Raw genomic sequence first — 24,919 nt, 5'->3', positions numbered from 1 at the left:
GGCTGGGCAACTAACCTAAGGCTCCTTAGTATAAAATGGGATCATCACAAAACCCAGTAGCTCACCCATGTTTTAAAATGTCTGATAATGGGAAAATGCCAATTTGTTTTTTTCCCTTCATTCCTGCTGAGAACATTATTTTTGGGTTTTCATCTTAGTTCCCCCATTAGATTGTAAATCCTTTAAGGATAAGGCATCCAAATCAACTGTTATAGTTAATTTTTAATGAAAACCACCATTAGTTCTACTTCCTATTAAAACATGGTATCACCTGAACTTTTCTAAATAAGCGTCAATTTATATGAACTCTGAACATTTAAGCTCCCCAGTTACATATCCAATAAGGTTGGATTATAATTTGGGTTAAGACCCAAAAAGTTTACAAAAACAAAGTTACTGATTTCTTTTTGATCTACATAGAATACCAGTTGTACAACTTCATTTAGCTTGTTCTTCTCCCAAGATGAGTATGGGGTAAACATGGCTTCTCAAATAACTCTAGAACAGACACAGCAAACTTTTTCTGTGAAGTGCCAGGTTGTAAACATCTTAGGTTTTGTGAACCATATTGTCTCTGCTTATTTAACAACCCTTTCCATAATGGAAAAAAAAAAAAATATTTAGTTCATATGCCATATGAATAAAGTCTGCAGCAGCAGGTAGCCCACAGGCTGTAGTTTGCCAACCCCTGGTCTAAAGAATTGAACAGCCAGTGTGGTGGTGGCTCTTGCCTGTAATCTTATGACTTTGGGAGGCTGAGGCAGGAGCATCCCTTGAGCCCAGGAGTTTGAAACCAGCCTGAGCAACATAGCAAGACCTGTCTCTACAAAAAATAAAAAATAAAAAAAGAATTGGGCTATGAGAGCTTTTAGACCATGCCTTTTTTGTTTTGATTCTCACAGTCCTGGAACAAGCCTCAAGGCATAGCATGCATTTAATGTATGTTTGAATGGTTGATAAAAGTAAGCCAGGTATTGCAAAGCACATCATGAAAGAAAAGAAAACACTACAAAACTTCATGGGCACGTATTGTTTTCGATCAGGCACTGTGGTTGTCTCAGCCCATTTTCTGATCACAGGTATTAGTCCTGTCACCTAGTGAGGTCCTTTCAAACGAGCTGACCTTAGAACTTCAGAAACTTCAGTCAAAAGGGAGACTTTTTTAGAAAAGGTGGAAATGGCCTTTTATTTAAATATGAGGAAAAAATTAGAATTAAGTACAGTAAGATTATTTTTAAAAAAGCAGACAAGTTAGAACAAACATTTTATTATTAAAATAAACTTTTGTATAAAAGCATTACAGATCAAAAGCTGTATTTACACTTATCGATTCAAGGTCCAATTATGCATCAAACATTGAATGGCACAGGAATGGTTTACACATGCAAGTAAATTGGACATACAAACACTTAGATTCCACCTCTACCAAATAACTTGATTAATGCAAAGAGGAGGGGGAATACTGACACAGGAAATCTGCCCAGAAACTAGACTGGCAGAGATGTCAGGTTAACAAACTGCTAAAAGTTACATCTCCAAAAAGGCACTTATCATTGTTATAAAAGTGCTTAAAATCTAAACTTGAACCCTGTGCCTGGTTTATAAATTTACAAGAAACTGCAAAGAACCACAGACTAGTTTTTAATATCAAGTTTCCATACAAAATTGTCCAAGAATTTATTTGCAATACCTTACATGTGAACTGAAATAAACTTTGCAAACTACAATTATACTAAAGTTTTATACTGAAAATTCAAATCAGCTTACTCATAATTTCCAGATAGCTCTTCCATCATTATTTTAAGTATTACATTGCCCACCAACCTTTGAATCATGATTGTGTAAGCTGGACGCACCACTTACCCTTCGGGCAGAAGAAATTAGGAGAAATTAAGTCTCAACTGTGACAACAACTTGTAACATAAGCGCAATACTAGGGATTGAGAGGCATCAATCTGCAATAATTACCTAATTTTTCCACATGGTTTTAAGACTTTTGTGCCTTGATTCTATTAAAAATTTCAACTGGTATGAATGCTAAATCATACTCGTTTTTGTATAAACAAGTTAGAAGGCTCTTCTCTGAAATTCAATAGATCTAGTTAGTTAATACTGTTATTGTGTTTCCAAGTGCTTAGGTTTTATGAGGGCTATTTCAACACCAAGTAAATAAAATATGCTTTCATAAAACTGTAATTTAAAAGAAATTCACAAACTAAGCGGTTGGAGAGGAGCATTGGAAATAGACGGGGATGCTATGAGATGGGGGTTGGGAGCAGAGAAGAAACTGCAGGAGGGCAAAGTGTAACTAGCAATATACCTTCTGTGACGCTCCAGAAACACATGTCTGCTAAGATTAACTTGATTGGAGTTTCTTATGAAACAGGCTGATCATCAAGATTTTTAACTCAGGTTTCAGTGAAAAAATTGGAAACTTTTACAAGAAAGATTTGAGAAGTAGAAGGCAGGCAGCAAATTTTCCAGATATTATGCCTGCATTTCAAATTCCTGTTTCAGGCTGTGAAAAACAAAAGGAAACGTGTCAGGACATAGTTTTCAACCAAAGAATTCTCTTTTGAAAGCCTAATTCATTTTTAAAAACATTTTTATTGAGTTATAACATCACTATGGTCAGGTGCACACATCTTCAAGTATATAATCTGACTTTTTCATACACACCCACCTACCCATGTTACCACCACCTAAGTGAAGACAGAAAATGTTCCCATCCCTTCCTGTGTTCCAGTCAGTCTCCACTGGAAGATAACCAGAGATAACCACTCTTCTGACATCTATCATCTTTTCATTAAGACATAAATGAATATAAAATTCAGATGTGGAAGAGAAAAAAAAACACCCACTACCTTTTCAAGTAGGCATGCACATTCCCAAAGCCATGATATTTGGCTAAATACACAAGGACCCCAGTCGCACACCGTCCATCTCGCTGCCGGCAGAAACTGCAGTTGCAGATTCCTCGACAAGGCGGGCAATGCCAGTTCTGGAGGATTGTCAAACGGCACAGTGAAGTTAAACCTTACCTCCCCGCCAACTTATCTACATTACATTTAACCCCTTCTTTATGGTTAAAAATTTATATGATTAATATGTATTAGTCATGCCTAATGCTTCCTTCCAGGAGTGGAAGTTACAAGCAGCTACCAGGGATAAATGGAGCAGCAACTTCCTAGGGACAGTTCAGACCCGAGTATCGTAGAAGTGGCTCATGCCTATGCAGCACCATCACTCTGAATTCATTTGTGTTCTGAATTAAGAGCACCCTGGGCCGGGCGTGGTGGCTCACACCTGTAATCCCAGCACTTTAGGAGGCTGGAGGCGGGTGAATCACGAGGTCAAGAGATCAAGACCATCCTGGCCAACGTGGTGAAACCCCGTCTCTACTAAAAATACAAAAATTAGCTGGGTGTGGTGGCGCGTGCCTGTAGTCCCAGCTACTTGGGAGGCTGAGGCAGGAGAATCGCTTGAACCCGAGAGGAGGAGGTTGCAGTGAGCTGAGATTGCGCCACTGCCCTCCAGCCTGGCAACAGAATGAGACTCCATCTTAAAAAAAAAGAAGAGCACCCTATAACAGAAAGGGCCCCACCCCTTCACCAATGCCTTTTTCTGGCCTCATCACAGTTTGTGGCTGACCTTCAAGCCCACAGGACCAACCCCTGGCAGGCACCTACCGGATCCAGCAGAGCATCCCTGACCTCTTCACCATAACGGTTTCGAAGGCAGGGGCCACAGAACTGGCCTCGAACGCCCCAGCAGTCTGGGTTTCTGCAGTTTGTTTTGGTATCAATAGTTTTCTGACGGCATTGATGACAAGTAGAGCCCTACAAATAAGCAATTAAGAAAAAAACAAAAAAAACACTGTTTTTCAACAGAGAAAATGGCATATTTACAGAATGTCCCTCTTCGTAGTATAGGCTTACATTTTGTCTATGAATCTCTGCATACACATGTACATGCCAGGGTATGAAAAATAACTCAACCAGGTGCAGTGGCTCACACCTGTAATCCCAGCATTCTGGGAGACTGAGGAGAGTGGATCGCTTGAGCCAAGGAGTTCAAGACCAGCCTGGGCAATATGGCAAAACCCCATCTCCACTAAAAATATAAAAATTAGCCTGGTGTGGTAAAACCACTTTCCTTTAAGAAAAGGTCTTATTAAAAAATAACCTACCCAAATCCACTTTTATCTTTGGTGTACCACCACACCCCAGCACCTAGCTATGTATAAATATATGTTGAATGAATTGATTTCTAAATTAGGAGAAAAGATTTACCACGACTACAGACTTACTAAGCAGATAATTCCACTGTAAAAGAGGGCTAAATCCCAGGGATACTGTAAAACTTCTCCTTCCTTGTGTGAAAAAAACATATAGGCACATATTTCACATGCTAGGCCCTTTAGAACCTGGGCAACACTTAGGGACAGAGAAGCTCTCTTCCTCTCACAGATGTTTACATTCTCAGGTGTAATTTAGAGGCTCTCACCAGTGAACGGTTATATATCTTCTCTCGAGAATTGCTGCAGATGTTCTCCAACTCTTCCTCTGTAATTTCTTCCACTGGGCGAATTATATGTGGAAGGGTCATGGATGATCTGGAGCGACGACTTCTGGGCAGGTCATCTTCCTGCATTACAAGGAACACAAAACACAGAGCTTCAAAACTGAAAAACTGATTGAAAGAGATTCAAAACTGAAAAACAGAGATTCAAATATGAAACACAGAGATTCAAAACTGGCTCTCCCCAGCTTTGAATCTCAGATACTTGACTTGTAATTTCTTCACACAAACTTCAACCTGGATATCTCTCCTAGAGCTTATGGTAGGGGAACAGGCCATATGCTTACTGTAGCCATAACTGGACATTTTGGAAACGATGCCTACAATTAAGAAGAGATGAAGTAAACCCAATTCTCACCTGCTAATAAAATTACCAAGTAAGCTTATGTGACGTTTACAATTCTGAGTGGTTAGAGGAAAACATTTACTATGGATCGCCTGGTGTTAAAGATGTGTGTGTACCTGTGCTGTGTATGATGCTAGGCCTACCGAAGATGAGAATCAGAAGAGCAAGTACCAATGCGGAGAACTCACATTCATGTAGCCGTCCATGGTCTTCCTCTTTCTCACCAACATGTACTTATCCTCTTCCTCCTCTTCCTCCATGGGTAGAGCGTCAAGGGACCCGAGGATCCGGGACCTTGACCTGGTAAGAGGACGAGCTCTCCGTTCAGGGTTTCTCCTGGAAGCAACACCTGGGAATGTACGCCTTCGCGGTCTCCTTGATTGCTAAACAAAGCACGCACAAGGGAATCCATTTATTCCATAACAAAGAGAAGTAGTACTTTGGGGAATTCATAGCTTCTCCTTAAGGATGTTTTAAGTAAAGAGAACTCTATTTTTTCTTTTTTTTTGTCCTTTGCATAATGCATGGCAAAATGAGCCTAAAACCTATATGGCCATCTTAATTTTGCTTTTGTAATACCAAGCCCAGTTTCTTTCAACTTGAGAGATGAGCTATTTATTCTTTCACTTAATGAAGATGTAAGAAATGATCTTCTGTTCTAAAAAAAAATATTTTCTCTGATGTCTCTTGACCCTGTAGAAACACATTCAGTTTCTACACTGCAAAATAGAGGGGTATCTGTAGGGTTTCCCTCTTTCTATCTTTCCTTTCCTCAGGGAAAGGCAGGAAAAAGAAATCTTTTCTATCACAGCAGACACACCAAATCTCCCTGAGTTGTACCAGCTTAATTCATCAGAATGCAACTGTATATGATACCAAGCTATGACTTGATAAGAAATTGTGATTTTCTTCTTTTATTTTCATTCTCCAATTTTAAAAACATCTATTGCACATCTACCATGTAGGAGGAATGTGCTCACACTGGAGAACAGAAAAAAGTTTTCAATCTTCATTACCTGCCCATGAGGGGCTTAGTCTAGCTGGGAAGGAAAGAAATAACCAATCAAAAGGAGTTTAGTGCCACAGGAGCACAGCAAGGAGAGACCAAACTGCCCAGGATTCAAGGAGGATCATCCAGAGATCTGTCAGGGGGTTTCCTCTAGGTCCCCTTCGTTTGTCTAGAAGGCCACACAAATAAAGAAATTAGATTTTTAAATACAACACAGATCTACCTTAGGTGTGCCCAAAACACTACTATATATAAACAAGGACTGGTACTTACTGAGTCGGAGCCTGGGAGGGGATGTCTTCCACGGAACGAGCCAGGGAAGCTTTCTAATTCAGACATGAGTTTTGCAAGCTAAAAAGGGAGGAAATTAAACTGATATCATAGGCTTAGAATAACTGTTGAAAATGAGCAACTAACTTCTGGAAAATACTCAAGTACATCTCATGGTTTTATATTTGACAGTAAGCTGACACATTCAAAGTTTCTGATTTCCCCTATACACTTAACCAGGCCTTTAACAGATTAAAAAAAGTAGTTCAGGGAAAGAAACACATTTTGAGGCACACATTGAAGACTTCACAGGTAAACAAAAATAACTTTTTCTTCATGTAACAGAAAAAAATAACTTTTTTGCGTGATGGAACAGATTTAAGTAATGAGTTGCTAAGAGAGGAAAAATTAATTCTAACACAAGGTCAGATACCTACCATTGCTTTGTTTTGCTTTATATTTAAAGCCCTTTTCTCCAAAAAATTCATGCCACTTTCATCTTCTGAATCGGAGTTGGAATCAGTCACAGAATTCTCTGAGGGCTGGGGGGACTCTGCTTTTTTGTTGGTTGCTCCCCTGGTACTTCGTGCTGGAAACTTCATCGCCACCCTGAGAGGTCCAGAGTGCCTGCACTGGCTGCGGGTCCTACAGCCTTCCCGAACTGACTGCAGCCTCTAATCACAACAATTGAGTCATTAGGACTTGATCAGCAGACAAGCTGCATCAGTATGACTACAAAGTCCCTTTTCAATGAGACATTTGTATGAAATGAATTTTAACTGAACATTGACACCTCTGGGTAACAAAATCAGGAACCACAAAGAGTACAACAATCAACAGAGTGCAGTTTAATTCCAAGTAGCCTATCTGGACCACATTGTTATAAGCTATTTTCATAGTCCCTAGGCCTGTGGTTCTGAGCCTTTTTTTAAATGTTAAAATTCCTACCACCTGCTTTTCATTGCTTTAGAAACAGATCTTTACGTATTTTAAAAGAATTCTGACAAGAACAAATGTGTTCTCCTGGCTGGGTGCAGTGGCTAACGTCTGTAATCCCAGCACTTTGGGAAGTTGAGGCGGGTGAATCACTTGAGCCTAGGAGTTCGAAACCAGCCTGGGCAACATCGTGAAACCCCGTCTCTGCAAAAAAAAAATACAAAAATTAGCTGGGCATGATGGCACACGCCTGTGGTCCCAGCTACTTGGAAGGCTGAGGTGGGAGGATGGCTTGAGCCCAGTTGGCAGAGGCTCAGTGAGCCATGTTCGTGCCACTGTATGCCAGGCCTGGGTTACAGAGCCAGACCCTGTCTTGAAAAAAAAAAAGGGAAAAAAATGTGTTCCCCTACAAATATGGCTTCAATGTTTATGGCAATATTAAATTATATTAACATATCTCAATTCTCTACTTTAAAAAATATATAATAAAATATACATAAGATTTATCATTTTAACCATTTCTAAGTATACAGGTCAATGGCATTAAATACATGCACATTGTTGTGCAGCCATCACCACCATCCATCTCCAGAATGTTTTCATCTTCTCTAACTAAAACTCCATCCATACCCATTAAACAGTAATTCCTCATTCCCTCTTTCCCTCCGCCCCGGCAACCATCATCCTGTTTTCTATCTATAAATTTGACTTCTCTAGGTACTTCTCTAATCTACTTTTAGAAGCTCAAAATAAAAATATTTCCAGATTCCAAAACTAATATAGGTTTTCATCATTAAAAATTTATCCAAATTAGCCATAGGGTAATGTAAATCAAAATCACAATGAGACGCTGCGTGCAGTAGCTCATGCCTATAATCCCAGCACTTTGGAAGGCCGGGGCAGGCAGATCACCTGACGTCAGGAGTTTGACACCAGTCTGGCCAACATGGTGAAACCCCGTCTCTACTAAAAATACAAAAATTAGCCAGGCACAGTGGCACATGCCTGTAATCCCAGCTACTTGGGAGGCTGAGGCAAGAGAATCGCTTGAACCCAGGAGGCGGAGGTTGCAGTGAGCTGAGATCACACCACTGCACTCCAGCCTGGGATACAGAGCAAGACTCCGTCTCCCAAAAAAAAAAACAAAAAACAAACAAACAAAAAAACACAAAACATAATAAGACACCACTTCATAGTAGAGCTAAAAAGCAAAAGAAGGCTGGGTAGGGTGGCTTACATCTGTAATCCCAGCTCTTTGGGAGGCTGAGATGGGCAGATCACCTGAGGTCAAGAGTTCGAGACCAGCCTGGCCAAGATGGCAAAACCCTGTCTCTACTAAAAACATAAAAAATTAGCCAGGTGTGGTGGCACGCACCTGTAGTCCCAGCTACTTGGAGGCTGAGACACAAGAATCGCTTGAACCCAGGAGGCGGAGGTTGTGGTTACAGGAGCCAAAATTATGCCACTGTACTCCAGCCTGGGTGACAGAGTGAGACTCTGTCTCAAAAAAAAAAAGCAAAAGGAAAATAAAAAAAAGTATTAGCAAAAATTTGGAGAAACTGTATCCCTCACACACTGCTGGTAGGAATGTAAACTGGTGTAGCCACTTTGTCTATTTCTCAAAAGGTTAAACAGTTACTACATGACCCACAATTCTACTCCTATGTATATACCTAAGAGTATACGTCTACAGAAAAACTTCTACATGAATGTTCACAGTAGCATTATTCATAATAGCCAAAAAAGTGCAAACAACCCACTTATCCATCAACTGATGAATGGGTAAATCAAATGTGGTTGATTCACACAACAGAATATTCTGCAATAAAATGAAGAACTAACACATGCCACAACATAAATAAACCTTGAGATCATTATCCTAAGTGAAAGAAGCCAGTCACAAAAGACCACATATCATGATTCAATTTTTATGAAATATCCACAACAGGCTAATCTATGACAACACAAAGCAGACTGATGGTTGCCAGGAGCTGGGGGTATTGGGAAAGAATAGGGAGTGACTGTTAACGAGTACAGAGTCATTTTTTGGGGTCATAAAGGTATTCCAAAATTGACTATGGTAATGGTTGCAGGTAAAAAAAAAAAAAGAGAGAGAAGAAAAAAAAATCACCCATAAAGTCCCAGAATTTCACCCATAAAGACTCAGTTTTAACATTAAAATATTTAACAAGGCCAGCAAGGTGGCTCTTGGCTGTAATCCCAGCACTTTTGGAGGCCGAGACGGGAGGATTGCTTGGGCCTAGGAGTTCAAGACCAGCCTGAACAACAAAGTGAGCCCACATCTCTATAAAAAATTTTTAAAAGTTCCCAGGCATGGTGGCACACGCCTGTAGTCTCAGCTACTGGGTAGGCTGAGGAGGGAGAATCGCTTAAGCCCAGGAGGTGGAGGCTGCAGTGAGCCATGATCACACCAGTGCACTCCAGCCTGGTTGACAGTGCAAGACCCTGTCTCAAAAAAGTCTTACATGCCCACAAACAGCTTTTTGTACTTTTAGTGTCCATGGATTGAGAGAGTACAAAACAACAAAAACCTTACATGAGTTCCTAACAATTATAATGAATTGGCATTTTATTAATCATGACAGTATCTTCAAAGAACTGAAACACTGCCCAGAAATTATTCAGGCTATTGACAATGTTTGTGTCACATCCAGATCTGCAGACTGGTCCCCCTGCAACAAACTCCAGTAAGCACTGATTTGGACCAAAACACTCCTTGGCCAGGCACTGCCACGTGTATCAATGTTACTCAAACCGTGATCCTCAGGCAGTGGATCCATGTCAGACCAGTGAGTTGAAGAGCATGCACTTGATTATCAGTGAATGCACTGCTTCCTTTGTCGAGAAAGTCTTTGGAACAGGAGAATGTGTGCAGAACTAAACAGTATGCTCAGAAAGAGTGGGACCGAGGCACAGCACAAGAGTGGCAGCAGCAGTTAAAGGAAGGTAGCGTGCATAGGAAAAGCCAACCAAGGAGCAAAAGTAGCAGCAGGAAGGGCCCTCAATGTCATTATCTGCAATGGAGCTCCTGCACATAAGTTATCACAGGTTTTCAAGATGCAGCCACAGATCTACTATGAGACCAACATTTATCAAAGGTCTGCTCTATGACAGGCACTAGGCTGGGCACTTGAACTTAAATGCAAATATAGATAATATTTAGGACTAGTGTGCTTCCTGATTAGGCTGGATTTTTGTGATAATGAAAATCTGGAGATTGGCCAATTTTATCTTACCAGTTTCCAAATTTTCAGAGCCTACAAAATGTTCATGATTTGTAAGTCTGACTACATTAGTAAACACTGCTTTAAGACACGAGGAAAATACTCAAAATTTTTAAAAGGTCAACAAAGTCTGCTGGCATGACTAAAATCAAAATCATAAGAAAAATTTTTTTAAAAATATGTCATGCCTCTAAATGTATCTTACTTCTTGAAACTGGTGAAACTCTCAAACTCACCATTCCATCTTGTATCTCACTCTCTGAGAAACCGCAAAATGATTCATCGTCAGAGTCGGCATGAAAAATACTGGCCAGTTCGTTAGTGACATCTGGCCTTGGTTTCTGTAAAAATCCACAATGGTCTAATACATCTTGCACCTCACTTTCTGAAAAGCCGCAGAAAGATTCATTATCAGAGTCCTCATAAAAAACATTTGCCAGTTCTTCACTGATATCTGACCTGAATTTAGGTTTCTGTAAAATAAATAAATAAATGTGGTTGTGCATTTTTTTTCTTTTTCAAGAACCAATTTTCCATAAACCGTGCAGAGAGCAAATCACATTTACAAGTGCACTACAAGAGAACAGCTTTTGTTACAAAGAAAAGTGGTTCAGAGGTTTACAAATGATTTCTGAGTTGTTATGGCAAATCATCATGCATGTTAGGTTAGGCGACATTTCAAAAGGATAGAATAAGTAGCTAATCTACCTCCAACAATTACTACCTAGAACCACCGCAAAAAGTGAAATGAAATTATAGTGCATACTGTATTTTCATAACGGCTGTATAGAAATGTAGGCAAAAAGCAAGCAGTTTTAATCACGCACAAAGCATCTGGGGCATTTTGAGCACTGCAGACTCAATTCTGTTTATTCTCAGGCAGCACTTACCGTGTTTGCAAAATTATCAGAAGCAAAGCTGTCACAACTGTCATCAGAGGATGACGAGGTTTCCATGGAAATCAACTTCACATATCTGAATTTCTTTAAGTTCTTCTTTACTCTGAGATCTTTCTGCTGCAAATGGAAATAGCAATCCTATTAAGTGTGATGCTTACTTTATTTAACTAAAGACATCATTTTTTTTTAGTTTAGTAGGTTCAAACAGCACAGAGTAGATATGTCCATTTATCATAACCTACATAGAAAAGGAAGTTTGTTAACTGCTACAAAAAATTTTTTCTTTCTTTTTTTTGTAAGAAGCAGGATCTCGCTCTGTCTTCCAGGCTAAAGTACAGTGGTGAGATCATAGCTTACTACAACCTGGAACTCCTCAGCTCAAGCAAGCCTCCCGCCTCAGCCTCCTGAGTAGACAGGACTACAGGCATGTGCCACCATGCCCAGCTAACTTATTTTATTTTTTTTAGAGATGGGGTCTTGCTATGTTGTCCAGGTTGGTCTCAAACTTCTGGGCTCAAGCGATCCTCCCACCGGAGCCTCCCAAAGGGCTTGGATTACAGGCATTAGCTACTGTACCTGGACCCAAAAATCTTTAAAACCAGGTCAAATTCTTTTTTTTTTTTTTTTTTAGACGGAGTCTCGCTGTGTCGCCCAGGCTGGAGTGCAGTGGCGCGATCTTGGCTCACTGCAAGCTCCACCTCCTGGATTCACACCATTCTCCTGCCTCAGCCTCCGGAGTAGCTGGGACTACAGGCGCCCGCCACCACGCCGGGCTAATTTTTTGTATTTTTAGTAGAGACGGGTTTTCACCGTGTTAGCCAGAATGGTCTCGATCTCCTGACCTCGTGATCCGCCCGCCTCGGCCTCCCAAAGTGCTGGGATTACAGGCGTGAGCCACCGCGCCCGGCAGAAACCAGGTCAAATTCTAAGAAAGGATCCCTTTGCAGGAAAATTGTAAAGACATTTATCAATTTATTCAAACATCTGTAGAGCTACCTCTCAACCCACCTTTATGAGCCCCTAATCTTTAGCTCTTAGCATTATACTGAGCTCCACAGATTTTAATGCTAAACTCCTAAAATCCAACCGGTTTTTTTAAAAAAATTAAACTGTACTTCTAAAAGGAAATTTCAAAAGTACAAAATGGCAGAAAGATTTTTCTCCCTCAGCCAAAATCAAGCTAATGAGGTATTTTTATGTAAGCTTTGGGCTATGTACTGTGATGCTAATTTCACAAACTACAAAAACTGGGCAGGACCTCTACTTCAAGATGGCAGGCTTCCAAGCAGGCCCCGTTCCAATCAAGAGGGCTATCGTGATTTCCACAGAAGTCCTTACAAAGCAAATACATCAAACCCTTCAACATATGGTACAAGGAGCCAAGTTAAAGGTCAAATAGCACTCCAAATGCAGGTGGGATACCTGATTCCATTTTAGCACCCTATTACTTGAGGCTGTCATTCAGTTCTTGCTGCTGTCCCTTTGCTATACAAGACTTAAGTTTTTAAAAGTCCTTTTATAAAGTGCAAATTACTTATATAGAAATGCTTCATTCATTCATAAATACTGAACAGCCTGGCACTGCTCTCAGAAAATGCAATTGGCATCTATCTTGTGTAAAAAAAGGATAGTGGTTTGTCATTTCTTAATATTTAACGAGATTTCTTAAGTGTTGCATTAGGTCCTGTGTTTTCATTCTCTTAAATGGGGCCATGGAATAGCAGAAGTGATTCCTTATACTGAAAACTTTGAAAGGGCAAGCTCTGCTATAGATTCTACAAAATATGCTAAGATGTAAGATGTCAGGTGACCAGAACATTCTTGCCCTCCTTCTTTGCCTAACATTATGCATTTCAGTCTCTTGCAAATAAAGTTATTTTCATGATGATGGCACCCCCAACATCCCTATACCCCTAACTAAACTCTGTTCAATCATCTTAGGAAGTTTTTGTCTTTTGCCCTCTTAACAAGGCAGGACAATGTGTAAAAGGTAGAGCTACTAAATATAAAGGTTAGGTGTATGTGTAGGGGGGTGGCTCACACCTGTAATCCCAGCGCTTTGGGAAGCCAAGGTGGGAGGATCACTTGAGCCCACGAGTTCGAGACCAGCGTGGGGAACATGGTGAAACCCCGTCTCTACTAAAAACACAAAAATCTGCCGGGTGTGGCGGTGCGCACATGTAATCCCAGTTACTTGGGAGGCTGAGATGGGAAGACTGCTTGAGCCCGGTAGGCTGCAGTGAGCTGTGATTGTGCCACTGCACTCCAGCCTGGGACACAATGAATGTTAGGAGCTGAAAAGGATCTCAGATCCCATTTTCCAGATGAGGATATTCAAGGCCCCAGGAAGGTGTAATAAACTGCAAGATCACAGGGGCAGGAAGGAGAACTCAAGTCTGCCATCTTCTTAAACAGCAGTGTTCCTCGCATTACTGCAGGAATTGTCACCCTTTACTCATCAATCTACCTGCAAGCAGTCAGAGGCCCCAGACAGCCTCAAAGGCGGCATTCTATTGGAAGCTGTCCGAGAAATACATGCTGAGCTTTAACAAGTCAGCACAAGCCAAGAGTTATTTACCAGGCAAATGTATCTTTGGAGGAAAAGCCACAAAAAAAGCAGCAAGGCAAATAGTCAAGACGGAGATGAACTTCTTTGGCAGGTAAGTAATAACTAATACCATTTATAGTAGGCGTTTTTCGTGCCAGGCACTATGTTAAGTACACTTCCACGTCAGGTTTAATTCTTTGCAACAAAGGTGCTATCGTTATTCTCACTTAGCCAATGAGGAAACTGAGGCTCAGGAAGGCGAAATGGATTACTCAAGTCCCATGGCGGCTCAAATTTGAACCCAGGCATGTCAGGTTCCAAGACCAGCTACACATGGTTTTCTTCATTCGGAAAGCCAATGCCCAGCTCCACCGGGGCGGCGACTCAGCTCTGAAACCACGCCCATCGCACCCACCCCCGCGAACCTGTCCTCCCCCGCGTGGGTCCCTAACCCCTGATATTTATTTTAAACATGTCATTGTCTTCCGTTTCACCCAACCCCCACTCTTCTACCGTCTCCAAGAGCCCGACCCTACGTTCTGGCTTCCGTTAGAGCAAAAAGTAACGTTCCACCCAGAGCAACGTCCTGCAGCCAAGAGTAAGGCTGGGGGGTTGGGGGTTGGGGTGGAGGAAGTGGGAAACGAGCAAATGGTCGGCGAACGGTTTGGCCCACCAAGCCCTTTAAATGCACTTAACCACCGCCCGGGACTACGGTCGCTTCACACTGCGTGCGCAACCCAAGTTCTAGGAGACCGGTTCGCAAGACCTCACACCTCAAACGCGCTGGCCCTCAGCGGTTAGAAGCGGACGCGTCTCTTGCCGGGCGGGGTGCGCGCCCAAGGGCCACCCACTGAGCGCGGGTATAGACGCGGCGAGCCACGCACTGGCTCCGAGTTGTGTGCGGGAAAGGGCTGAGCAGCTGCGGGACAACCTCCCAGGGGGCAGGCAGGCCGGCTCTGCCCGGCAGGCACAATCGGGACCGGCCAGCCCTCCCGGCCGCTGTCTGGCCTTTGGCGGACGCACGTGCCTAGGGCTTTCCAGCGCTGCTAGCCATCCTGCAAACGACTCAAGTCTCCACGCCGCCCGCACTTCGGGTGCGCACGCCACGCAGGAACGTGACCCTCAGTTATCCCAGGTGCATAAAATCAGGGGCTTGCCCAAGCGGGCAACGCCTAGGCAGGCCACCAGTTGATAAAGCAGCGCTAGGCTGCGGAGTTGGAGAGGGTCGCCCCGCGCCCGCTTGCGTCCAGCACCCACCGCGCCCGCCCCTCGGGTTCGCCCGCCCAGCCCTCACCGGCACGCGGCGAGCGTCCATGCTGGTGGCGGGTGCCCAGATCGGCGTTTGGAGCGGGGAGAGCGGAGCAGCCGCGCGGTCAGCGATCCCACAGCAGGAGGAGCAGCAGCAGCGCGGCGGGCAGGCGGGGCGCGCCGACCGGGGCCCGGAGGGGCGGGGCTCGGGCTGTCTTTCCCGCGTTGGGACACAGGTCCTGCAAGCTGTGGTAACGGCTAGACATGGCGCAAGACTAGATGGCCCCCTGGAAAAAACACGACCCCCCTATATATTCTGACCTCAAAGGATAGCCTTGGCCACTCCTAAAATCCTCTTTGAGAAAGGGGCACTTTAAGGGCTACGGCGACCACTCTCCTTGTGCAGCTGCGCGGTCCTGAGCGAGTGGCGCGAAAATGGCTCGTATTGCCCCGGGGTTAGCTGGCTGATTTGCATGAATTTTCGTGGTGGCGGAGGAAAAGTGGAGTCTGGGGGGTAAAGGAGAGCAGCGTGAGGGTGGCGCGGGTCACGCACCACGGCATTTAGCACTTTCATTGCTGCGTGCGGTTTACAAGGTTTAAAAAATCGTAGAATCCAGCACGAACTCCACCCTTCATAATCCAGTTCACCGCCCCTGGATGTAGCACCTCTTATCTGGGAACCACACCATTATCTGAAGCAATAAAATGAGTTAAATCCTGATCTTTCCAAAAAGCACGGGAAGCCGACTTGTTTTACATCAGACTTGTGGTTTTCAAAGTAGAAGAAAACCCGCAGCAGCTTGATGAAGACGTCTATAGTATAGTTAACCTTTAACGATTATCTGTTGGGGATTGAAACTAAAGATTGAACGATTGTGGCTTGATGATCTTTTCTGTCTTCAGAATTGAGAACTACCCTGAGTCAGTGCGAACGAGAAATACTTTTCATTGCCCTTTTAACCAAACTTGGCATTACAACGAAAAAATGAAATAAAGCGAGGCTTTTTGTGTGTGTGAAGAGCAAAAACTTGCTTCTAGAAGAAAAAGTAAATTTAGTTTCTTTAGAAGACACTAATTATACTCTTAACATTTAAAACCAGCGCTTGAAATGAAAACATTCGCATTTCCCCCTCATTTCAAAACTTTTCTCTGGGGAATAATTAATTCCTTTGCAGTAAGAGAGTGCATAGACATACTGTGTTCCTCTCTTGGTGTATTGAATACAAAAACTGTGAGCAAGTAAATAATGCCCGAGGACAATGGATTGGAAGGAGTCTTGCAGCCTTTCTTAAATATACCTACCCAGTGATCACTCTGCCACTGTGCAGGGGACAAAGAGCTCAAGTTCTAGAAGGTGAGTGCCAGGAGGAGAGGCTACCGGTGGGTGGTGAAATTACGGAATTACAGGGCCCTCAGTAAGTATTTGTTGAATGAATAAACATTTGGGAATATAATTTTGTGCCACTAAAGCTAAATATATGAAAATTTGGAATTACTAGATCCATGAAGCAGGGGAAGATTAAGTCACCTTGCCTGTGAAAGGTTCTGATAGGGAAATTTTTAGTCTTCCTGGGAGCACAAGAAAATAATTTGGTGTATGTGTTTTTTAAGGATAAGATCTCTGGTCTATTCATCTTTTTAGTAATCAGGAAAATGCAAATTAAAACAAGTGTCACTGGAAAGGGGTCCCGATCTAGACCCCAAGAGAGGGTTCTTGGATCTTGCGCAAAAAAGAATTCAGGGCAAGTCCGTACAGTGAAAAAGCAAGTTTATTAAGAAAGTAAAGGAATAAAAGAATGGCTACATCATAGACAGAGCAGCCCAAGGGCTGCTGGTTGCCCATTTTTATGGTTATTTCTTGATTGTATGCTAAACAAGGGGTGGATTATTCATGCCTCCCCTTTTTAGGCCATATAGGGTAGCTTCGTGATGTTGCCATGGTATTTGTAAACTGTCATGGCACTGGTGGGAGTGTAGCAGTGAAGATAACCAGAGGTCACTCTCCTCACCATCTTGGTTTTGGCTGGCTTCTTTACTGCAGCCTGTTTTATCAGCAAGGTCTTTATGACCTGTGTCGTGTGCTGACTTCCTACCTCTTCCTGTAACATAGAATGCCTTAACCTCCTGGGAATGCAGCCCAGCAGGTCTCAAGGCTTATTTTGCCCAGCTCCTGTTCAAGATGGAGTTGCTGTAGTTCAAATGCCTCTGACACAGGAGATACAGTTTCACTCAGACTGGCAAAATTTAAAGTGCCTGATAAGACCAGCTATTGTTAAGAATATGAGAAACTCCCACAATGACGTTAGTAGTGTAAATTGTTAACTTTGCAGAGCAATTTGGGAATAGAGGCGTACCTCATTTTATTGCACTGTGCTTAAAATTAAAGGTTTGTGGCAACCCTAAGCATAGCAAGCCTATCAGTGCCATTTTTCCAAAAGCGCAAGCTCATTTAGTGTCTCTGTGTAACATTTTGGTATTTTTGCAATATTTCACCTTTTTCATTATTTTTATATCCATAATGGTGATCTGCAATCAGTGATCTTTGCTATTACTGTTGTAATAATTTTGGGGAGTCACAAATTGTACCCATATAAGATGGCAGACTTCATCAATAAATGTTGTATGTGTTCTGATTGCTCCACTGACCAACCATCCTGTCTCTCTATCCTCATACACCCCTATTCACTGAGATAGAACAATATTGAAATTAGGCCAGTTAATAACTCTACAATGGTCTCTAAGTATTGAAATGAAAAGAAGAGTCACATATCTCTCACTTTAAATCAAAAGCTAGAAATGATTACACTTAGTGAGGAAGGCATGTTGAAAGCCGAGATAAGAAGAAAGCTAGACCTCTTGTGCCAAACAGCCAAGTTGTGAATGCAAAGGAAAAGTTCCTGAAGGAAATTAAAAGTGCTACTCCTGTGAACACACGAACGATAAGAAAGCAAAACAGCCTTATTGCTGATATGGAGAAAGTTTAAGTAGTCTGCAGGGAAGATCAAACCAGCCACAACATTCCTTTAAGCTAAAACCTGATCTACAGTAAAGCCCTAACTCTCTTCAAACTCTGTGAAGGCTGAGAGAGATGAGGAAACTGCAGAAGAAAAGTTGAAAGCTAGCAGAGGTCGATTCACAAGGTTTAAGAGAAAAAGCCATCTCTATTATATGAAAGTACAAGGTGAAGTAGCAAATTATTCAGAAGACCTAGCTAAGATAATTGATGAAGGTGGCTACACTAAACAAAAGATATTCAAAGTAAACAAAACAGCTTTCTGTTGGAAAAAGATGCCATCCAGGACTTTTATAGCTAGAGAGAAGTCAATGTCTGGCTTTAAAGCTTCAAAGGACAGGCTGACTCTCTTGTTAGGGATGAATGCAGCTGGTAACCCTAAATTGAAGCCATTGATCATTTACCATTCCAAATTCTTAATTCCTTAAGAATTATGCGACATCTACTCTGCCTGTGTTCTATAAACAGAACAACAAAGCCTGATTGAGAGCACATCTGTTTACAGCGTAGTTTGCTGAATATTTTAAGCCCACTCTTGAGACCTGCTCGGAAGAAAAGATTCTTTTCAAAATATTACTGCTCATTGACAGTGCCCCTATTCACCCAAGAGCTCTAATGGAGATTGATGAAATGTTTTCATGCCTAGTAACACAGCATCCATTCTGCAGTCCGTGGACCAGGGAGTAATTTTGACTTTAAAGTCTTATTATTTAAGAAATACATTTCATGGCTGGGCACGGTGGCTCACGCCTGTAATCCCAACACTTTGGGAGGCTGAGATGGGCAGATCACGAGATCAGGAGATGGAGCAAGTAAATAATGCCTGACGACATGGGCATCCTGGCTAATATGGTGAAACCTTGTCTCCACTAAAAATACAAAAAATTAGCAGGGTGTGGTGGCAGGCGCCTATAGTCCCAGCTACTCGGGAGGCTGAGGCAGGAGAATGACGTGAACCCAGAAGACAGAGCTCGCAGCAAGCCGAGATTGCACCACTGCACTGCAGCCTGGGTGACAGAGCGAGACTCCATCTCAAAAAAAAAAAAAAAGAAATACATTTCATAAGTTTATAGCTGCCATAGATAGTGATTCCTCTGATGGATCTGAACAGAGTCCATTGAAAACCTTCTGAAAAGGATTCATCATTCTACATACTATTAAGAAATTTGTGATTCAAGGAGTTTACATTCTAGTAGGAAAGCAGAAGTAAACAACAACAAAAAAATAGTTTCAGGTGTGCTAACTTCCGCGAAGAAAAATAAAAGCAAGGTGAAAGCTAAAGACAGGACAAGGGGATAGAAAATGAAAGAGGTACAAATTTAAATAAGAGAAACAGAAAAGGCTTCTCTGAGAAGGTGACACCTGAGGAGGAACATGAACAAAGTCAGGAAGGAGGCTACAGGAAGAAGAGGAAAGTGCTGGTTTCAGGCACAGTACACAGCTGGCCCAAAGGCTGTAAGGCAGTGCGCAGCAAGGCACACTACAGAAAGCCAGGCAAAGAGGGAGAGAGCCCAGATCACGTGGGACCTTCTTGGCCATGGGAAGAACTTTGGATTTATTCCAGATATGATGGGAAGTCATTGAAGGATTCTGAGAAAAAGAAAGACTCAATCCGACCCCATGAACTGTGTGGGTCATAAACTGAAGGAGAGCCAAGAGTGAAAGCTGGGAGAACTATGGGCTCCTGGAGAAGAAAATGATGGCTTGGACTGGGATAGTTGTGGGGTCACATGAAGTCAGATTTAAGATATATTATTATTATAAAAGCTAGAGCTAATTGGACTTGAGGGATGGATGGTTCATTCATATTAGCATTATGTATCATAGTAAAATACTGCAGTCAATATGCCCCTCAGAAGGGAAGTGGATACATGAACAGTGGTGTATTTGTACAATGGAATCTGAACAGTAGTTCAAATGAATGGCGTAGCTTACTGGCATCATTGTAGAGAAATCTTAACAGTGTTCAATGAAAAAGCAAATAGTAAAAGTGTCTGTAAAGTGTACCCTTTATGCAAATTTTAGAAACACAAAACATACCTAAGTTGTGAGAGTATAAAAACCTAGACAAGCAGAATAGGACAGAAGTTAACTTAAGGTGGAAAAGATGGAGGAAAGAGGCAAGGGTGGGGCCTTTGATTCCATTATTAATGCTTTCTTCTTTTCTTTTTTTTTTTTTAAAAAAAAGGCTGGGTCTTGCTATGTTGCCTAGGCTGGAGTGCAGTGGTGTGATCATAGCACATTACAGCCTCCAACTCCTGGCCTCAAGTGATCCTCCCACTTCAGCCTCCCACATAGCTGGGACTATGGGTGTACACCACTGCACCCAGCTATCATTAATGCTGCTTAATTAAGTTTAGCCTAAAGCTGCCTCCTTACATATTTTAAGTTCAGCCTAAAGGCTTCTCCATACATAATGAACTGTAACCCAACTGGGTGTATAAACAGACTAACTTACTCTTGTACCAACCACCATGTTTTGGCCAGTCAAGGGTGACCAACTGTTCAAGCCGTGTTCAAATAAGGCAAACCCTGAGCTGTAACCAATCCAGCTGTTTGTGTAATTCACTTCTGTTTTCTGTACCTCACTTTTCTTTTTCTGTCCATAAATCTTTTTCCACCATGCAGCTGCTCTGGAGCCTCTCTGAACCTACTCTGGTTCAGGGGATCCCCGATTTGCAAATCATTCTTTGCTCCATTAAACTGCTAAATTTAATTTGTCTAAGGTCAGTGCTTTAACAGTGCTTTCTTGAAAAATAAACACCATGAGAAGCAAATATGGCAAATTGTTAAATGTGACAAACGCCAGTGATTAGTACATGGGTGTCTTTTACATGTTTACTTTCTGTGCTTTTTTTTTTTTGCTTTTTTTTTTTATCTGAAACATTTAATAATTTTAAAATGTTTAAGTTTTGGAGAGTTTGTTCTCCCAGTCAATATCAATATATTTATTGTGTTAAATATACAGTTCCTTTACAGGGTCCTATAAATAGGAATGCAAGTTTGTCTTGCAATCTTAGGTGCCTCATAAAGGTTTTAAGTCACTGTATTAATCACACACTGGTAAATATTTTCATTTTAAATGAAAGACACAAAATGAATAAGCATGGAAAATCAGTGTCCAGGGAAAGATGATGGCACAGGCCACAGCAAAAGGTAAAAGGAAATGACATTTTATAAGTACATACTTATACAGACAGTACTTGATATGAGGGCTGTTAATACAACAGGTACTCAGTAAATACTTATTATATTTATAAGTATTATTTGTATAATTTAATTTAATTATTTTTTAAGTTCCAGGGTAAATGTGCAGGATGTGATGTGCAGGTTTGTTACATAGGAAAATCTGTGCCATGGGTGGTTTGCTGCACCTAGCAACCCATCACCTAAGTATTAAGTCCAGCATGCATTAGCTATTTTTCCAACTAAAGAGGTTGTAGGTGGAATTTTATTTTATTTTTACATTTTTTCTTTTTTGAGACAGGGTCTCACTCACACTCAGGCTGGAGTGCAGTGCTCATGCCATGGCTCACTGCAGCCCCAACTTCCTGGGCTCCAGCAATCCACCTACATCAGCCTCCCAAGTAGCTGGGACCACAGATGTAGGCCACCACATCTGGCTAATTTTTCTATTTTTTGTAGAGATAGGGGTTTCGTCATGTTGCTCAGACTGGTCTCGAACTCCTGGGCTCAAGCAATCCGCCTGCCCTGGCCCCTCAAAGTGCTGGGATTACAAGCATGAGCCACCATCCCCAGCCCTGGAATTTTAAATCTTCAAAATATTCTAAAATATCAATCTCTTGTTAAAGAGCTTTGAATTCCCTGGGCTACTACAAACCTTAAGAATTCTGTGTTTCTCTATACCTTTTATTTACCTTGCACAAAGAATTCCGTTTCCTATTATTAAGTTTGAAACTTGACTGTGAGGTTCAGAGCACTTACATAATGAGGTAAGTTAAAGTCAAACTTCAACTCAGAATGATTGGTTTTCGGACAAAGAATGCAACCGCTAATAGCATGTATCATTTTTAGATGAGATTTCGAAACAATGCTAATGTTTCATGTGCTGCTCTCAGTCCCATGCACCCATCTCTCAGGCGATATAACAGGAACCCAAGCGCCCCTGTAAACCAGAGACCTTCAATAGACCAGATACCCCTGGAGACAAAGGGCTGGAGCAATTTCACTGTGTTTGTGGATATAGACAGTTTGCAGTCTGTCAAGTCACAAATCTCTGTTTTAAATAACCCCTAATTACAGATTTACCTCTCCAGTGCCTGCTTTCAGGATGCATAAAGGCAATATAGTTAAAAGGCCTAAAGTTAGGCTTCAATTGTCAAAAGCTGCTCTGTTGGAGGGCCCAGCCCATTATCACCCTGGCTGTTTGGTTCACAAATGCTGGCTCTGCAAGCCATATTGGTATGTTTGTTTTTCATTGTATGTCAACACTGTTTTAAGTAGATCAGTTTGCTGACATCTGACACCTGATTAGAAAAAGGAATATGGAAAAATGAATGCAAATCTGACCATTTTTTGGCAAGAAGAAATATTTGTTTTTCCGTGGATGAACATTGTCTATTGTGAAATATATTAACTGCTAGTGTTAAAACATCATTAAACACTTTGCACAAGGGAAAGTCAAGCTTTGATTACGAATCAGTCAGTTCCAACACTATGGAAGCTGAATTACAGCCAAAACCTAACTCGGCTTACTTCTTACCATCCACAATTTCCCTGTCACTTGTTCACCTTTCCATAATTTCTTTTTTCCATTTGGCAAAGTTTTTGTCTGTTTTTATGTAAGAATTTTTTATTGTTTTTAATTTGATCATTTTTTTCTCTGGAAACACCCATAAAAGGTGTTAAATGTCTCTGTTCATCGCATAGGCAACTTAGTCTAAATTGTCCTAGTTGTGAATTATATAAATCATCTGTGTCTTCTTCAGATCTGTTCCTTTCAAGCAACTCTTTGGAAAGAGAATTGCTGCAGAGAGAAGAACTTTATTAACTAAAAGGAGACTTAGGGCTCATTTGTAGGTGGTTTAATTTCTGAAGTAAACCAGTGCAAGATATTGGTGGGAGTCCCAGGGAAGAGGCTAATCTGCACATTGTCCTATCTACCTAGAATTCAAAACTAGTCCCCCAGCAGGCCTCAAAAGTTAAACATAGGGCCAGGCCCAGTGGCTCATGCCTGTAATCCCAACACTTTGGGAGGCTGAGGTGGGTGGATCACCTGAGGTCAAGAGTTCGAGACCAGCCTGGCCAACATGGTGAAATCCCATCTCTACTAAAAATACAAAAAATTAGCTGGGTGTGGTGGCAGGCATCTGTAATCCCAGCTACTCAGGGGGCTGAGGCAAGAGAACCACTTAAACCCAGAAGGCAGAGGTTGCAATGAGCTGAGATAGCACTACTACACTCCAAGTCCAACCTTGGAGACAGAGCAAGACCCTGTCTAAAAAAAAAAAAGAATACAATTTTGATCCTTTGAACATGGATAAAACTTAAAAATATTATGCTGAGTGAAATAAGCCAAGCACAAAAGGATAAATATTGCCTTATTTCACTCATATGAGGTACTTGGAATAGGCAAATTCATAGAAACAGGCCAGGCACAGTGGTGGCTCATGCCTGTAATCCTGGCACTTTGGGAGGCTGAGGTGGGTGGATTACTTGAGGTCAGGTGCCGCGAAGAAGAACCAGCACTGAGACAAAGGATTTCTCAGCAAGGCAAATTTACTTTGGCAGAAGGGTGCTGCCTGCGTCAGTCACGATCACAAGAGCACACAGAACAAAGTAGAGTAGGGATTTTTATTCCTATCACAGATTCTACCTCTGTGTCTCCCCCATTGGCTGGGGTTGGACCACACAGTCTAAACTAGTCCTGAATGGCAAAATATTCAAACTTTCTTAGATAAGGTAGGCGCGTGATGGAGAGAGGGAGAGGAGGAAGCGGTCACTTCTGGGGGACTAAAAAGCTAACCTGTTCCCATGTAAGGAAAGGAATGTGGACTGGGGCTTATCATATCTAGGCATATTTAGACAGGTTAATGCCCAGCAAAAGCCAGGGGTTGGGGGGTACTTGGAATTTAGAGAATAAAGAATGGGGGAACTTGGCAAACTGTTTGAAGAGGAACCTAGCTGTATCTAACATCAGGAGTTTGAGACCAGCCTGGCCAACATGGTGAAACTCTGTCTCTACTAAAAATATGAAAAAATTAGCTGGGCATAGTGGTGCATGCCTATAGTTCCAGCTACTCCAGAGGCTGAGGCATGAGAACTGCTTGAACCCAGGAAGTGGAGATTGTAGTGAGCTGAGATCACACCACTGCACTCCAGCCCGGGTGACAGAGCAAGACTGTCTCAAAAAAAAAAAAAAAAAAATCATAGAAACAGAAAGTAGAATACCTGTTACCTGGGACTGGGTGGAAAGTGAATGGGAAATTATTGCTTAATGGATACAAAGTTTCTGTTTGAGATGTTGAAAAAGTTCTGGAAATAGATGGAGGTATGATTGCACAGTACTGAATATACTTAATGTCACTGAATTGTACACTTTAATTTAATTTAATTTTTTTTTCTCAAGACGGAGTCTTGCTCTCTCGCCCAGGCTGGAGTGCAGTGGTGCAATCTCAGCTCACTGCAACCTCCACCTCCCAGGTTCAAGCAATTCTCCCACTTCAGCCTCCCAAGTAGCTGGGATTACAGGTGCGCACCACCACACCTGACTAATTTTTGTATTTTTAATAGAGACAGGGTTCCACCATGTTGGTCAGGCTAGTCTCGAACTCCTTACCTGATCCACCCACCTCGGCCTCCCA

The 24,919-nt window shown here is 42.0% G+C and overlaps 1 protein-coding gene across 3 annotated transcripts; it reads right to left on the bottom strand.

The window, feature by feature from the left end:
• Positions 1-1,247: 1,247 nt before the first annotated feature.
• On the bottom strand, positions 1,248-16,098 carry CDCA7 (cell division cycle associated 7). 3 transcript variants are annotated; one of them, XM_054477610.2, is made up of 10 exons: positions 15,129-16,098; positions 11,278-11,403; positions 10,624-10,860; positions 6,644-6,880; positions 6,210-6,287; positions 5,116-5,310; positions 4,507-4,647; positions 3,690-3,839; positions 2,865-3,001; positions 1,248-2,518 (listed from the first exon to the last, which is right to left on the bottom strand). In XM_054477610.2, exons 1-10 carry the CDS (start codon positions 15,147-15,149, stop codon positions 2,488-2,490), a joined length of 1,353 nt encoding a protein of 450 aa, XP_054333585.1. In that variant the 5' UTR covers positions 15,150-16,098; the 3' UTR covers positions 1,248-2,487. The 3 variants fall into 3 exon arrangements, with proteins under 3 accessions (XP_054333585.1, XP_054333588.1, XP_054333590.1); XM_054477613.2 differs by lacking the exon at positions 2,865-3,001; XM_054477615.2 differs by lacking the exon at positions 10,624-10,860.
• Between the last annotated feature and the right edge of the window lie 8,821 nt (positions 16,099-24,919).

Source organism: Pongo pygmaeus, chromosome 11 (assembly GCF_028885625.2).
Source record: "Pongo pygmaeus isolate AG05252 chromosome 11, NHGRI_mPonPyg2-v2.0_pri, whole genome shotgun sequence".
Lineage (NCBI taxonomy): Eukaryota > Metazoa > Chordata > Mammalia > Primates > Hominidae > Pongo > Pongo pygmaeus.
This window is presented reverse-complemented; position numbering and strand designations above follow the sequence as displayed.

Coding starts and splice junctions, on each gene's coding strand:
- CDCA7 (XM_054477610.2), bottom strand. CDS start 15,149: ATGGACGCTCGCCGCGTGCCG. Junction 6,881..10,623: donor GTGAGATACAAGATGGAATG/GTGAGTTTGAGA, acceptor TGTTGTGATTAG/AGGCTGCAGTCAGTTCGGGA. Junction 3,840..4,506: donor AGATATATAACCGTTCACTG/GTGAGAGCCTCT, acceptor GCTTATTTGTAG/GGCTCTACTTGTCATCAATG.